Below are 16,912 nucleotides of genomic sequence, written 5' to 3'. Positions count from 1 at the left end.
AAAAGGAAAGGGAAGGGAAGGAGAAAAAAAGAATAAAGAATAAAGAAACATAAGAAATAACATAATATTTAAAATATCTATCCCTCCTAGGCTAATATATATTTATTTCCTTAGTTTCTTATTCTTTTTAACCATAATTAAGAATATATTTAATCTTTAAACATTCCATTCAATACATCTAGTCATCTAGTCTTCTAACTCTTACTCATTTTTTAAAAAAAATTCTTACATTCAGTCACGTTTACGTATCTAAAACATTTCCTTCATTTCAACTTTTTTATGTTACTCATAGCAAGAAAAAGAACACAAAAGAGAAGAAAGCAGACTATATTGTTTAGAGAATCCATCCTTCTTAAAATAATATATTCCAAAAATTTTCTATTTCTTTAACCATATTCAAACAAATGTTTCTTTTTTAACTATTCTCTCTGATAAGTCCCATCACCTATTTTCTTGGTTTCCATCTTAGTCTTTTCCCTTTGCCCAATATCTTTCTTAATCAGTGTATTTTGTTGAATCAAAAGGTTTTTCCATATGTTTATAAATGTTGCTGTATATATAAAAGATAAATCAATATCTTTGTTAGGGGCATTTACCCACTGCTTTTTATTAGGAATTTTTTTCCTTCTTTTTCTCTTTGCTTCTGTTGTCACTTTTTGCCTCTCTGGTTCTGGTGTTTTTCCTGATATTTCTGCAGAATGTTTTATCCAGTCTTTTTTCTTGTCCTTCAATTTATTTTGTAGTGTTGAAAAATCTAGTATTTCTTGTATTTTTTTTCTCACTTGGATTAGATCATACTCCTTTGTTTTGTTGAATTCCATCTTCAAGTCTTTATCCTCGAATTTATGTTCAGTCTTTTTTTTTGTCTATTCCTTCTCTGCTGTATTTTCCTGAGGATTTTTTTTTTTTTGGTATAAGCTTAAATTGGAAATAAGTTGACTTATACTTTCAAAGTTATTCTGATTTTCTTTGTGATTTGAGATCATTGTTCTTTGAATTAGTTGCAGTTCTACATGAAAAATATTCATTTTTTCTTGATAAATACTTCCTATAAATCTCTGATTTTCCATGATGGCCAAAAATCCAGATTTTTTTTCCCCCACTTTGGAAATAGCTTTGAAGTCAGAATTGTTCTTGTTCTGTTTTTGTTCTCTCAGGTTTGCAAGTCTCACTTTATCTACACAGCTGTACTTTGAAGGTCACAGGCAAGATTATTTTTTTCCCCTGGTTTTACCTTGACTGTCATTATCCTCATCCACCAGTGGGTGTCATCACTAGTTCATTTTTCAGATTTTGTTCCTCCTTGGAAGGTTAAGATTCACCACATCCGAAAGGTAGGGGCACCCCCCCTTTCAGTTTTGGAGGCTTTTTTTTTTTTTTTTTTGCTTCTTGGGAGTTTCTCCCCTTCAGGAAAGTAGGTAGGATAGAGAAAATCAATGCTCTTACCCAGATTCAATCACACTGTTTACGATCAACTTAAATTAGTGCTTTTGACTTCCGTTGCTTGCAACTGTGGCTGGACTCTGAAGTTAAGCCAGCCTTTCTCCTGTTGGTTTCTGGAAGGCTTCTCCTGGATTAATCAGGTCGACTGCCATCTCTTCTAGGTCCCTGGGACTTCCTTCCTTCATTGCCACCTCTTCAGGGTGGCCTCTGGCCCATTTAGGATCCCCTTATAGGAATAAACTCAGCTGGACAGCTCAGAGTCCAGAGCCTCTCAACTGCTTTGCTGCTTGCAGGAACCGGACATCCCTTTAAGTTCTGTATTACATAGGATTAGAATATCTGGGGGACTAACTTTCCCATTAAAATCAATGGGCTCGGTCACAGGTCTGCAACCCATGGCTCCGGAGCTCCATGCAGCTCTTTTAGCCATCTCCTGCAGCTCCCAGTCCTCTGCCATGTGCAGTCCAAAAAAAAAAAGTGGGACTAAAAACGTTCAACCAATCTATTCAAATATGCAGGGTAGGTGCATATCTCACCTTGGCTCCACTCTTCAGTCAAACCCTGTTCTGCGCATGCACGCATGTATGCACATTTTTGTGGCTCCCAGTTTTTCCTTTTGTGAGGGAACCGGTTCTGAGTGGCTCTTTCACTGTTTCAGGTTGCTGACCCATGGGCTAGGTTCTCTGGAAGAGACCTCTGAGACCAGAGGCTTGTAACTTAAGTCTCAGTGCTATTGCTATGAGTAGGGAGGAAGGTGGGATCTGTTGTTATCAATCAATCTAGAGTGACGGTCCCCTAGTGGAGCTCCAGGCCAGTTGGCAGACTCAGGTCTTCAAGCTCTTGCAGAAGGTCAGAAGGGTGGGAACTAATCTCATTCCAGAGAGCTATGTGTTCAAAAGGGCAGGAGTGAATTTATCTTGTCACTAAGTATGAACTAGGCAATTCACCCCAAAATCTTCATTTTTTTCTCTATGGTATTGTATTGTTTTGTTTGACCAAGGCCAGCCCTGATGGATGTAAAACAAATCATAAATATTCTGATACTATGTAATGTCGTAACTTAGTGTAGAAAAGATAATTGTTTTATCTTTTTATTATGCCACTGTAACATTCAGATGACCAGCGTATAAATTTCAGAAATAATGAAGGCATCAGGCTTAGCTGTTGTTGTTTTGATTTGATTTGTGTGTGTATACTTGTCTGTTTTGTGGGTGTGTTTCCCTCCAGAATCAATCATATGCAGTGGTTCACAGTTTCAGGAATTAGATATGTCTAGTTTAGTGAAAAGAAAGACTAGGGGTGACATGATAGCATTATTCCAATATCTAAGGGACTGCACAAAGCACTTGAAGGCAGACAAGAAGCAATGGATGGAAAATAATCAAGGAGAGAACCAACCTAGAACTAAGGAGAAATTTCTTGACAATCAGAAGAATTAATCAGTGAAATGACTTGCCTCCCGAAATTGTGGGTGCTCCAATACTGGAGGCTTTTAACAAGAGATTAGATAATAATTTGTCTGAAATTGTATATGGTTTCCTGCCTGAACAAGGGGTTGGACTAGAAGTTCTCCAAGCTCCTTTCCAACTCTGTTATTTTCATATTCTGAATTCTGAAAGTAAAAGAGTAGTGTTTGACACAGTTTTCTGTTCACAACTTGAAGGAATATGAGCTATAATCTGTCAGTTTCCACAGTTCTTAATATATAGCTCCTTCAAGTTGCAAAAGTGTTTATTTTCCCAAAATGGATCCTTTTTAACTATTGTTAAAAAGGATTCTGCAGTGTATGCCTCCCAGCATACACAAAGGACAGCACAGCAGGAGGCTGATGGTGCAGATCAGCAGAGGGGCTGGACAGCTCCGGGTGATGACTGCTCACTCAGGATGATAATAATAATTTAATAATAATTTAATTTGTATACCGCCCTTCTCCCAAAGGACTCAGGGCGGTGAACAGGGCAATACATAATAAAAACCAGGATACAAAAATTAAAAAGTAATTAAACTACAATGCCCGTAATAAATTAATACATATTAAAATTAAAACCAATTATAAAACCCAGCCCCAACCCATCAGACCAGGCCAGCTTGTTCAAAAAGAAAGGTTTTGAGATCACGCCGAAAGGAGCGAAGGTCGGGGGGGCCGTTCGGAGCCTAATGACTTAAGCCTAATGACTTAAGCTGTTGACAGCCCCAGGCATGGTCAGCCTGGTGGGAAGCCAGAATCTACACCCATTGTCACCTGCACTGGCAGGAAGCCCAAGTTTGAACTGATTGGATGCCATCCACCTGGGCAGGTACAAATAGACGCCAGGCTTCCCTGTTTCCCCAGTTCGTTCTGTTCAGAATAAACTCATCTTTACCCCAGCTCTGTGTCCGTCTCTATGTGAAGCACGCGACTTTACAGATTCCATCTTTCATTTTTCCCTTTAGGGTTCAGGGTCATTCTTTTGATCCCCTGTAACCAGCTGCTAATACAGGCAGCTATTGAGTTATAACCAGTCACTTAGCTATCTTTTGAATTTATGATGAACTCCCTCAAAATGTACTTAGGACTTGGTTCTGAAGTTCTGACTCTGCCTGCTCCTGCACGCACACACACACACACACACACAGAGAGAGAGAGACTGCAGTAGTGTTCATTCTACAGATAATGTATATACTAATATAACCCAGTACCCAGTATTATTAAAGTTGCAATTACCCATTGCTAATTCGTAACTATTGACAGGACTATAAGAATTTGATCACAATCTAGTCCTATTTGTTTTAAACTTTAACCAGGAAGTTCAACTTTGCTATCACAATTCATAATGCCTCAATTTTCTCATTTTTTATGGAGTAAGCAAAATTCTTTTCTCTGTGTATTTTTTCCTCTCTAAAAGGTTTGCTTGGGTTAATAAACTGCCAGTAGAGACATCTATCCACTGGGATTAAATTAATCATGACATGAATGTTTTTAAAATAGTTTCAATCAACGTATTAGAATCCAGTTTCATAAAACATACCAATTCCAGTATCTCTGGATACTTTTGCTTTCCACTTGTTAAAAAAACTCTAAGAAAATTTCAAGTTCTGCAAATAGAAGAAAGAAAACAACAAATCAGTATGCAAAACTAAATATAGATATATTATTTTATGGATTATTGAGATTCACTCAGAAAATCAGGGAAGGGTATCATTAGGACATTTTACTGCTAAAATATACTAAAGATTTTGTAAGAAGATAAGATAAACTTACGGTAATAATAATAATAATGTTTTTTTCCCATCTAATGCATCTTCTGGTTTTCTCTTCTTAAGTTTTATAGTTTCTTATTAGCTGTAGTTAATTTAATAGAGAATTTTCACTTATATTTTTCTAAAGCAGATACAATTTCTCAAATTAGAGAAAACACTACTGACATTTTTTATCTATATTTAAATATCTAATTTATCTTTTCTTCACCTTCCTTCCATATTTTTTTACTTCAACATATCCTATCAATAGAGGAAAGGTGAATCAGGTTTCTGAACAATAATACAAAGAAAAAAAAAAACAAAATTAAGCTAAATTAAGTTTTCTATAGCTGGTTTTCAAAGCTCCATATAACTGTTAGGTGGAAATAAGGATGAGCAGGAAATATACTTATTTCTGCAGTTACGCTAGCTAAACAAAAACCTAAAATTGAATGAGCCATTATTTGGCTTTTAATGGAAGTATTCTGAAATTCTTTTTGATATTTCATTCAAGCAATATTGCAAGCAATATCCAGTTTGAGGTTAATGCCTGAAATGCCTGAAATTGCTCTGAACTTTTGGAATTTTCCAACATGGGCAAGATCAAACTATGCTGATTAGTGCTTTTTTATTTTCTGAAAGATACAAACTGACATATTGTGTTTGTATTTGTGTAATTATTTTACCTAGTTTCAAAATGTAATAATATACTGGGAATAGTCCGCTATGGATTCCTGTCTTATTAAGGCTTAGCACATGACAATAATGATATTGAATTGGTAATTCTGAAGTAACTTTTATTTTCTTAGCTGTTGCCTCTTTGAGTCCTTTGAATACAATTGCTTATAAAATTTATTTAACTTTGGGCAGAGATATTGAAAGAATTATGAGTGCCATTTCCCCCCCAATTTCCATGCTGTTCTTTGTTCTCTGTTGTATACTAAACTTTGTAAAAGACAGGATTAGATTTGCATTCCCTCATAATTAAATATGCCCCACAATTCTCCCAGAATTGCCCTATAATTTTTTTAAGGATGTATTCACCATCCATTTTCAAATATTTCAGGGTATAACAATACTAGTGCAAAAAATGAGATTAGATTTAGAGAATCTTAAATAATCAATAAATCCTTGCAAGGACAGCTAATTACCAATACATTTTGGGACCTAATATTATGTTCTTGTTTTTTAATCACTTTTTCCATATATATTTTAGTTTATTCATTCATTCATTTTGTTGTTGTTGTTAGCTGCAAAGTCGTGTCCGACTCATCGTGACCCTATGGACAACATTCCTCCAGGCCTTCCTGTCCTCTACCATCTTCTGGAGTTCATTTAAGCTCACGCCTACTGCTTCAGTGACTCTATCCAGCCACCTCATTCTCTGTCATCCCCTTCTTCTATTGCCCTCAATCTTTCCCAGCATTAGGCTCTTCTCCAGTGAGTCCTTCCTTCTCATTAGGTGGCCAAAGTATTTGAGTTTTAGCTTCAGGATCTGGCCTTCTAAAGAGCAGTCAGGGTTCATCTCCTCTAGGACTGACCGGTTTGATTGCCTTGCAATCCAAGAGACTCGCAGGAGTCTTCTCCAGCACCATAGTTCAAAGGCTTCAACTCTTTGGCGCTCAGTCTTTCTTATGGTCCAGCTTTCACTGCCATAGGTTGAAACTGGGAAGACCATAACCTTGACTATACACACTTTTGTTGACAGGGTGATGTCTCTGCTTTTTAGTGTGCTGTCTAGATTTGCCATTGCTTTCCTCCCAAGGAGCAAGCGTTTTTTTAATTTCTTGGCTACAGTTCCCATCTGCAGTGATCTTGGAGTCCAGGAAAATAAAATCTGTCACTACCTCCATTTCTTCCCCATCTATTTGCCAGGAATTTAGAGGGCCGGATGCCATGATATTGCTTTTCTTAATGTTAAGTTTCAACCCAAGTTTTGCACTCTCCTTCTTCACTCGCAACAAGAGGCTCTTTAGTTCTTATTCACTTTCTGCCTTTAGAGTGGTATCATCTGCATATCTTAGGTTGTTGATATTTCTTCCGGCAATCTTAATTCCAACTTTTGATTCATCTAGCCCTGCCTTTCTCATGATGTGGTCTGCATATAAGTTAAATAGGCAGGGCGACAGTATACAGCCTTGCCGGACTCCTTTCCCAATTTTGAACCAATCAGTGGTTCCATGTCCAGTTCTCACTGTTGCTTCTTGGCCCACATATATGTTTCTCAAGAGACAAATAAGATGGTCTGGTACGCCCATCTCTTTAAGAACTTGCCACAGTTTGTTATGATCCACACAGTCAAGGGCTTTAGCATAGTCAATTAAACAGAAGTAGATGTTTTTCTGGAACTCCCTAGCTTTCTCCATGATGCAGCGTATGTTGGCAATTTGATCTCTAGTTCCTCTGCCTCTTTGAAATCCTGCCTCTACTTCTGGTAGTTCTCAATCCACATGCTGCTGGAGTCTAGCTTGTAGGATTTTAAGCATAACTTTACTAGCATGAGAAATGAGTGCAATGGTGTGATAGTTTGAACATTCTTTGGCACTGCCTTTCTTTGAAATTGGAATGAAAACTGATCTTCTCCAATCCTGTGGCCACTGTTGAGTTTTCAAAATTTGCTGGCAAATTGTGTGTAGCACTTTTACTGCATCATCTTTTAAGATTTTGAATAGCTCAGCTGGAATACTGTCACCTCCACTAGCTTTGTTGTTGCTCAGTTTTTATAAGGCCCTCTTCACTTCACATTCTAGGATGTCTGGCTCAAGGTCAGTGACCCCCTCATCATGGTTACCAGGGATGTTAAGCTCATTCTTGTATATTTCCTCTGTGTAATTTTGCCACCTCTTCTTAATCTCTTCTGCCTCTGTTAGGTCCCTGCCATTTTGGTCCTTTATCATGCCCATTTTTGCATGAAATGTTCCCTTCATCTCTCCAATTTTCTTGAAGAGATCTCTGGTCCTCCCTCTTCTATTGTTTTCTTCTATTTCTTTGCACTGTTCACTTAAGAAGGCATTCTTATCTCTTCTAGCTCTTCTCTGGAATTCTGCATTCAGTTGGGTGTATCTTTCTTTTTCTCCCTTGCCTTTCACTTCCCTCCTGTTCTCAGCTATTTGCAAAGCTTCGTCAAACAGCCATTTTGTTTTCTTGCATTTCTTTTTCTTTGGGATGGTTTTAGTTGCTACTTCTTGTACAATGCTGTGAACCTCTGTCCATAGTTCTTGAGGGACTCTGTCTATGAGGCCTAATTCCTTAAATCTATTTGTTACCTCTACTGTATATTCGTCAGGGATATGATTTAGTTCATACCTGAGTGGCCTAGTGCTTTCCCCTACTTTCTTCAGTTTAAGCCTAAATTTTGCAACGAGAAGCTCATGGTCTGAGCCACAGTCAGCTCCTCGTCTTGGTTTTACTGACTGTATGGAGATTCTCCATCTTTGGCTGCAGAGCATATAGTCAATCTGATTTCTGTGTTGACCGTCTGGTGATGTCCATGTGTAGAGCCGTCTCTTGGGTTGTTGGAAAAGAGTGTTTGCTATGACCATCATATTCTCTTGACAAAATTCTATCAGCCTGTGCCCTGCTTCATTTTGTACTCCAAGGCCAAACTTGCCTGTTATTCTGGGTATCTTTTGGCTTCCTACTTTAGCATTCCAATCCCCCATGATGATAAGGACATCATTTTTTTGTGTTAGTTCTATATGGTGCTGTAGGCTTCATAGAACCGGTAAATTTCATCCTCTTCAGTACTGGTGGTTGGGGTATAGACTTGAACTTCTGTGATATTGAATGGTTTGCCTTGGATTCAAACTGAGATCATTCTGACATTTTGAGGATTGCATCCCAGGATTGCTTTTCCTATTCTTTTATTGACTATGAAGGCTACTCCATTTCTTCCGAGGGATTCTTGCCACAACAAGGCAGTAATCCATGAAGGGGATAACAAATATTGCTCTGTTGATATTTCTAAAAATCATTTTTCTAATGCTCATATCAAAGTCACTAATATAGGTAATGATAAATTAAGAGATTCAAAACGGAAGGAAAAGAAAAAATGTAATATTGTAAAATAATTCATATTGTTGGTGCTGATGCTATAGCATAAATTAATATTAGTACTGTTACATTTCAGTGAAATTTTCTGTTCATTTTTTTTTCATTTCAGATGGAGGAACTCAACCATGAACAACTAAATGCCACAAGGGTTACAGAATTTATTCTTCTAGGCTTTCCAGGCTCACCATATTTTCAGCTCTTCATGTTCATATTTTTTTTAAATATTTACATTCTGACCATCTTAGGGAATCTCTCCATCATCCTTCTCATAATAACATATCAACACCTCCACACTCCCATGTACATTTTCCTTTACAATCTTGCTTTCTTGGAAGTATGGTTCACAACAACATCTATCCCCAAGATCCTTGCCATACTCCTGGGGGGAAGCAGAAGTATTTCTTTCTCTGGCTGCATTCTGCAGTTATATTTCATTTTTTCTTTTGGATGCACTGAACAGTTGCTATTAGCTGTGATGGCTTATGACAGATATTTGGCCATATGTTATCCTTTGCATTACAGCACCATCATGACTATCGACCTATCTTGTAAGGTAGCTCTTGGATGTTGGCTGGGGAGCTTCCTTCTTATTTCCATACCTATATACATGGTTACTACGTTGTCTTTCTGTGGGCCCAATGTGATCAACAATTTCTATTGCAACCTTGATTCTTGGATCATACTCTCATGTACAGATACACGTTTCATTGAATTAACATTTTTTTTCATAGCTAGTATTGTTATTATAGGCTCCTGTATGATGACCCTTCTTTCCTATATGTACATTATTTCCACAATCTTGCGCATTCCTTCTACCAAAGGTCAACAAAAAGCTTTTTCCACATGTTCTTCACACCTTGCTGTTGTGATCATTTGGTATGGCTCCACCATATTCCTCTTTGTAAAGCCTTCTAAAGAGATTTATTTACAAAAAAACAAGTTAGTAAGTGTTTTCAGTATAATTTTCAGTATAATTTTGGTCCCATTTCTGAACCCTTTTATTTATACATTAAGAAACAAAGACATCAGGGATATTTTGAAAAATGTATTTTGCAGGTGATTGACCAATTATACATTGATGTAAAAGACTAAAGACTCTGTGTTTCAAAACATTAGAAATAAATAAATGTTTAAAAAACCCATACTCACTCTGTGACTCACTTAACAAGGCTGGGAGAGAATGGGAAGAATAGGTTTATTCTTACCATTTTTTTTTCTTTTTGCATATTTTTCCATTCATATTTTCTATCTAAATGTTAATGCTGCAAACATTGACATGTTTTTGCACTGACAATATAAGAGACAGTCTGTTACTTTAACTGCTTCGCTTTCAATCCCCGGGGGGGATGTCAACCTGATGTTTTGAGAAGATAAGAAAAGCCTGTGTACAGAATGGGAAGTGAAACTTCATATGCAAAACTTATTAGATAATGTGATTTATGAAATGTAAATAAGGGCAGGAATTGTGTATGTTACGATGGGTTTGGGGGGAGGAGATTTCAGATTCTGGCATCCCTCCATGAGTGCCGATGTTTTGTTTCATTATTAAGAGTTTTTAGATAAACAATGCCTGCATTTTGTTTGAACTGTCTCATTTATCGGAACCATGACATCATGCCAGAATCTAAATTCTTTCAAACAACCTGCCATTGTCTCTGGCCTTGAGAGAATTTGGCAAAGATTCAGAGGAGAATCTTTATCATGGAAACAGAGAATTGGTTGAGAACTGAAGATTTGGCAGCTGCTGACAGTGCAGGGCAGGATTTCACTGACAGTATGCTGTGGGAAGATGAATTTTTGTAGAACTCCCATTTGGGGGCAGAATCCAAGCAGTTAGCAGAGGTCAGCTGGTTGTCAGGCTGGAACCACTATAGTGAAGACTACACATGGCTTGAGACTGTATTGCCGGAGCCCCGAAGAGCAGAATGGTGGAGAGCTGCCAGACCATCTACCACTGAGAATCAGGGTGAGTGGAAAATCCCATCTGCAGACCAGACTGTCTGCCAGCCCCAAGAATCCCCTGCCAGGCCCTCCAGACACACAGAGACAGAGGACCTCAGCATGGGGCCTCTGCAGCTATGGGAGGTTGGGGAACCCCCACTAGTGAAAGACCAACAACCTCTGAGCTTCCCCCAGCTAATAGAGGCCTTGCAACAGCTGGGGGTGGTGCAGAAGCCTGGAGATCAGGAGCTGGTGGGAGGACAACAGCAAGAATGGCAGCAGCAGGACACAAATGTGCAACCCCTGAATATACAGGGGCAGTGGGGCCAGCAGCTGTGGGGGCACTGGCAGCCATTAAATCAACAACCGGAGTGGGGCCAGCAGCAACTGGAGACACAACAACAGCAGTGGGGGCCTCAGCAACCATTTAACCAACAACCAGGGTGGGGCCAGCAGCAATGGGGGCCCCAGCAACCAATAATGAGCCCATCCTTCAGAGCAACCTTTGATGGGGACCCGGAGAAACTGATTTTCTTCCTCAACCAAGTACGCTCTCATTTGAATCACTGAGGTCATCTCTACCCTCACCCAGGTGCTATGGTAAATGTGATTGCATCCAGCCCAGAGGGAGAAGCATCCAAGTGATTGAACAATTTATATAATGAGCAGGTCCCTGAGCTGGAGGACCCCCACATTTTCCTCCTGGAGCTGAGGGAAAGATTTGAGGATCCTTCCATTGCCCTCAAAGAGGAAGAACAAATCCATAAGATAAAGCAAGATGGCCGGCCTGCCCTAGAATATGTGCAGGGGTTTCGAAATATGGCTGGTTGGTTAGAAAGATGGCCTGAGCAATCCATAATTCATCTTTTTAGAGAAGGGTTAGATGACCACCTTTCTAAGGCATGTATCTACCGAGCTGTGCCAGACCAGCTGCATGAATGGTACCAGGCAGTGGTGAAATTAGATGTTCAGCTCACCTGCTATAAGAAGTCTCTCCTCCGTGAAGCTGAGCCGAGGTGAGAACAACCTGAATGGCAATCACCCCCACGAAAATCTCCAGCTACCGTGAGGGCTGAAAGACCCAGGCGACCTGTAGGCCTGGCATTTAAGTGTTTTTGATGTGGACAGAACGGTCATCGAGCAGTGAAATGCCCAGTCCCCTTCCCCCAACAGCAGAACAGACCAGGACCAGTAGTGAGAAAAAGACCTGCATGGCAGCTAAAGGGAGAGAAATCCAACCAGATGATGCAGGAACCTATTGCCCAGGTCACATCCCCCACACAGGAGGATGCCAGAACTCAGGCTGGATCCACCCACATTCTACCCTCTTTTGACAGTGTCGATGAAGGAGAGAATGACCTGATGGTGACCCAACATGTCCCACCTTTCTTGCTACCTGCCAAGCTCATAATCCCTAAGTCAGGTACACAGGTAGATTTAAAAGTGGTAATTGATTCTGGATGCTCCCGGTGCATCATTAGCTTGACATTTGCCATGAAACTGGGCATATGAGCAAAACTGCTCTCCAAACCTGTGAGGTTTGAGCAAGCTGATGGCTCCCTGATGGGAGGGACTTTAGCAATTAATGGATCCCCTATGTCTAGAAATAGGTGAGCACTGGGAATTTATTTGCTTCCTGGTGGCTCCAAAAATGACTGAGGCTGTGATTCTAGGATTAGCCTGGTTGGACAAATGGAAACCATTTATCAGGGAGCCCTGATCGACTCCCATTGTACCTGCTGTCTCATCAGTAAGGATGTGGTAGCCAAGGTCAGGATCAGGGTGAGGCAGTTACCTAACCTGATCCAATTCAAACAAGTGGATGGGTGCCTCTTGGGGGGGGGGGCTCCAATCACTTTTGTAACAAAACCTGTAAGGATGGAGATGGGGGCTTATTGGGAGGTCCTCCGATTCATTGTAGTTTCTTCCATGACTGAGATTGTAATTCTGGGGCTTGCATGGCTGGATAAGTGGGGCCCAACAATCTAGTGGGAGCTTGGTTACCTACGCATTGGGGTTGGCCCCTGGCCACCATCCCAAGACCCCAGGGAGTCTGAGGGAAAAGGCAGGGGGGCAAAGATAAGCCAGGTCAGCACAGGGCAAGAGAACTGCTTCCTGGCTGTGTTTGCTAACCACGCCAAGGTGTTTAAAAAATGAGAATGTGACATCCTGCCACCCCACTGGCCAACCGACTGCACCATTGACATTGTGCCAGGAGCACAGCTGCCCAAGCCCCATATGTATGCAATGGCACCAAGAGGGATAGAGGAGTTATGCCACTACATCAACCAGAACCTGGCCAGGGGTTTCATCCAACCAGCCTGCTCACAGATTGCAGTGCTGGTCCTGTTCAAGGATGGTTCTCTCCATTTGTGTGTGGACTTCTGAGGCATTAATGGTGTCTGTGTTGAACATATATATCCCCTTCCTCTGATGAAGGACTTTCTGGCCCATCTGGTAAAGGGTAAGATATTCACCAAGTTGGACTTGTGGGAGGCATATTATATGGTCTGTATTAAGCAGGGGGATGAATGGAAGATGGTGTTCAATTGCCCACTTGGCAGTTATCAGTTTCGGGTCATGCCATTTGGACTGCAGGGGGGCCCCACAGTGTTCATGCAACTCATTAATGAAATGTTGAATGAACACCTATACCGCGGTGTGCTTGTGTAGCTAGACGACATCCTCATTTATACCACCACCATGGAGGAATACGTCAGGTTGGTGAGGCGGGTGTTGGAGAAGCTGTTGAGGACCCAGCTATTTGTGAAACTGTCAAATGCAAGTTCCACCAGACCTGATTGGACTACCTGGGTTATCGGATATCAGAGGCAGGGGTGGAGATGGACCCCAATAAGGTCAAGGCTGTTCTAGAGTGGCAGGTGCCAAGGACCCATTGTCAGCTACAGAGATTCCTGGGGTTTGCCAATTTCTATCAGCAATTCATCCCATTGTTTGCTGCAGTAGCTTTACCCCTTACGGACCTGTTACATACCCAACAGGCCATGATGAAGCCACGTCCTGGTCAGCCACTGGCATGGTCTACAGTATGTCAGATATCCTTTGATACTCTGAAGGCTTTGTTCATGAGGGAGCTGGTCCTGCTCCATCCAGACAAAGTCAAAATTGAGAAGACAGCAACAGACAGTAAGTGCCACCTATGCAAAGAAGGTGAAGAAACAGTGGACCACCTGATAAGATGCTGAAAGAAGATCACACAGACTGATTACAAGCAGCAGCATGACAAAGCAACAATGGTGCATTGGAAGATCTGCAAGAAATATCATTTGCCTGTAAGCAAGAACTGGTGGGATCATAAAATAGAGAATGTCATAGAAAATGATAAAATTAAACTGCTCTGGGACTTCAGAATTCAAACAGACAAGCACCTGCAACATAACACCCCAGACTTAACAATTGTTGATAAGAAAGACAAGAAAGACAGCAGAATAGATGAGAAAGAACTGGAGAAGGTAACAAAATACGAAGACCTACAAATAGAAAGAGAAAGACTGTGGCAAAAGCAAGCAAGGGTAGTACCAATAGTAATAGGTGCCTTGGGTGCAATCCCAAAACAACTGGAGCACCACTTGAACACCATTGGCATTGACAAATTCACCATTAATCAATTGCAAAAGGCGGCCTTATTGGGAACTGCTTCCATCCTGTGACGATATCTATAATACCATCAAACATCCACATCTGCCTATCCCAGATCCTTGGTAAGGACTCTATAGGTAGACAAAAATGCCAAATCCAGTCTGAACATTTGACTGACTGTGAATAATAATAATAATAATAATAATAATAATAATAATAATAATAATGATGATGATGATGATGATGATGATGATGATGATGATGATGATGATGTTGTTGGAAGGGACCTTGGAGGTCAGGCAGGAAACCCTATACCATCTCAGACAAATGGCTGTCCAGTCTCTTCTTAAAAACTTCCAGTGTTGGAGGCAGGTTGTTCCACTGGTTAATTCTTCTTACACTCAGGAAATTTCTCCTTAGTTCAAAGTTGCTTCTCTCCTTGATTAGTTTCTATCCATTGCTTCTTGTCCCGTCTTCAGGCACTTTGGAGAATAGCTTGACTTTGTGGCCCCTAAATGGTCCCTTGCTTTATCACTTTAAATTATTGTATTATTCCTTAGATAAATTTTCTTTTACTTTCTGTAAGTTGAATTTGAAATTCAACTTATTTCTTTATGTAATTTTCCATCTGTATCCTACTGAATTGGTTTATTCATCATGCAGTAAATGATGTTACTGAATTATGCATATCCTACTGAATTGGCATATTCATCATGCAGTATGTCAATTGGAAAGGTGAAAGAAAGAAAGTATGAAAAAGCAAATAAAATGGTAAAAAAATGAAAATGAAAGACCAAAATGCTAATGGTCTGAAAAGTACTTATCTCTCTTTCACAGGTGCCTATAACTAGTGAAGGAGAGGCACAAATGAAAGTGCATGCTAAAGACTAATAAAGAACTAGCAATTAAACAACAGAAAATGCCTTATTTTTTTCAATGTAACTACAAAAATACCAATGCCTGAGTGTTCATTGTTCCTTTGGATAGCTTAGTGAAGTTACATAAATATACAAACTTATAAATTTCAAGGACACACCATAGATAGTCTTTAAAAAAACTGTTCATACTAAAACCTATTTTTTATAACCAACAAATATATATTTTTCTTTAATGCCAATGCAATGAATGTCTAAATGCCTTCTTTACTTCTTTGTTCCTTAACGTGTAAATAAAGGGATTCAGCAAGGGAGTTACAGCTGTGTTCAAAATGTTCACTAATTTGGTCATTTCTAAAGAGGTCCATTTAGAAGGCTTAACAAAGAGAAAAATAGTGGAACCATACCAAATGATGACAACAGCAAGATGGGAGGAACATGTAGAAAATGCTTTTTGCTGTCCTTTGACTGAAGGAATACGCAGGATGGTAGAGATTATATAAATGTAGGAAAGTAGAGTTATGACACAGGATCCCAATATAACAAAGATAGATATAATAAAGGCAGCCATTTCAACATCATAGGTGCTGCTGCAAGCCAGAACAATCCAAGAATCAATGTTGCAATAGAAGTGATTAATCACATTGGGTCCACAGAAGGTCAATCTTGAGATCAGAAAAGCTGGCACGGAAATAATAATGAATCCACAGACCCAAGAGCTAGCTGCTAGCATGCTAGACAAATGAAAGTTCATGATAGTGGTGTAATGCAATGGATAACATACGGCCAAATATCGATCGTAAGCCATGACAGATAGCAGGAAGTATTCTGTGCAACCCATAGCAAAAACAAAGTACATCTGCAGAATGCACCCAATGAAAGATATGGTTCTATTCCATCCAACAATGGTGGCAAGTGTCTTTGGAACAGATGCTGTTGTATACCACATTTCCAGAAAAGAGAGATTGCAAAGGAAGAAATACATGGGAGTATGGAGATGTTGATTTGTAGCTATGATAATGATAATGGCAACATTTCCTAAAACTGTTAGAGAGTACATGATAAAAAAGATTATAAAGATGAACATTTTTAGATAATGAGATCCAGGGAAGCCAAGAAGAATAAATTCCATAACCTTTGATTCATTTTGGGCACCTTCATTGGTCTTTTCCATTTGTCCTCTATTTGTCTTTGCTGAAACTGGAGAAAAAACATACTAATTGAATTCAGGCTTTCATTCTCTGAGATCTCTGAGGTCCTTTTCAGCCCTATGATTCTACGTTACTTATTCTATACTTGAAACATCAATTTTTCATGATTTTTATTTTCCCTAAGTTTGATTTCACCTGCACAAGATTACAATTATAAAATCCTTTTAAAAATAATAATAAAACCCCTCTTTCTTGAATTTGAATACTGGGGTCACATTCATCCTTCCTCTCTGATAGCATCCCAAAGATAGTATACAGGTACTTCTACCATCTGAAATAAAACTCTGATCTAGGGCAAATTCTCCATTCTAAAATGATTTTCCCACTTATATTCTCCCATTGTCTGATGTCCTCATTCACAATTTTGATCTTCAGTCACTAAACTGCAAATCTAACAGACAAAACATGATACATACCAACAGATAAATATGCAGACAAATGTATATATATGTTATTGTGTTAGTATTTCTGTATATATACCCATTACTATTGCTTTAGAATTTATGGTGGAAGGCACTTTGAAAGGTTTGTAACCACTACATTGTAGAATAAATTTGAGACAAGTAATAA

At 39.5% G+C, this 16,912-nt stretch overlaps 2 protein-coding genes across 2 annotated transcripts; one reads left to right on the top strand and one right to left on the bottom strand.

The window, feature by feature from the left end:
• Positions 1-8,824: 8,824 nt before the first annotated feature.
• On the top strand, positions 8,825-9,775 carry LOC310650064 (olfactory receptor 6F1-like; the record flags this gene model as incomplete). Its single annotated transcript, XM_083378901.1, has 1 exon — positions 8,825-9,775. The coding sequence occupies one exon, from the start codon at positions 8,825-8,827 to the stop codon at positions 9,773-9,775; it is 951 nt and encodes a 316-aa protein (XP_083235027.1).
• Positions 9,776-15,363: 5,588 nt separating this feature from the next.
• LOC310650063 (olfactory receptor 6F1-like) lies at positions 15,364-16,305 on the bottom strand (the record flags this gene model as incomplete). Its single annotated transcript, XM_083378900.1, has 1 exon — positions 15,364-16,305. One exon carries the CDS (start codon positions 16,303-16,305, stop codon positions 15,364-15,366), a length of 942 nt encoding a protein of 313 aa, XP_083235026.1.
• Between the last annotated feature and the right edge of the window lie 607 nt (positions 16,306-16,912).

This window comes from Vipera ursinii (assembly GCF_947247035.1).
Source record: "Vipera ursinii genome assembly, chromosome: Z".
In the NCBI taxonomy this organism is placed as follows: Eukaryota; Metazoa; Chordata; class Lepidosauria; order Squamata; family Viperidae; genus Vipera; species Vipera ursinii.
Note: the sequence above shows the minus strand (reverse complement) of the source record. Positions and strands in the feature narration are given on the sequence as shown.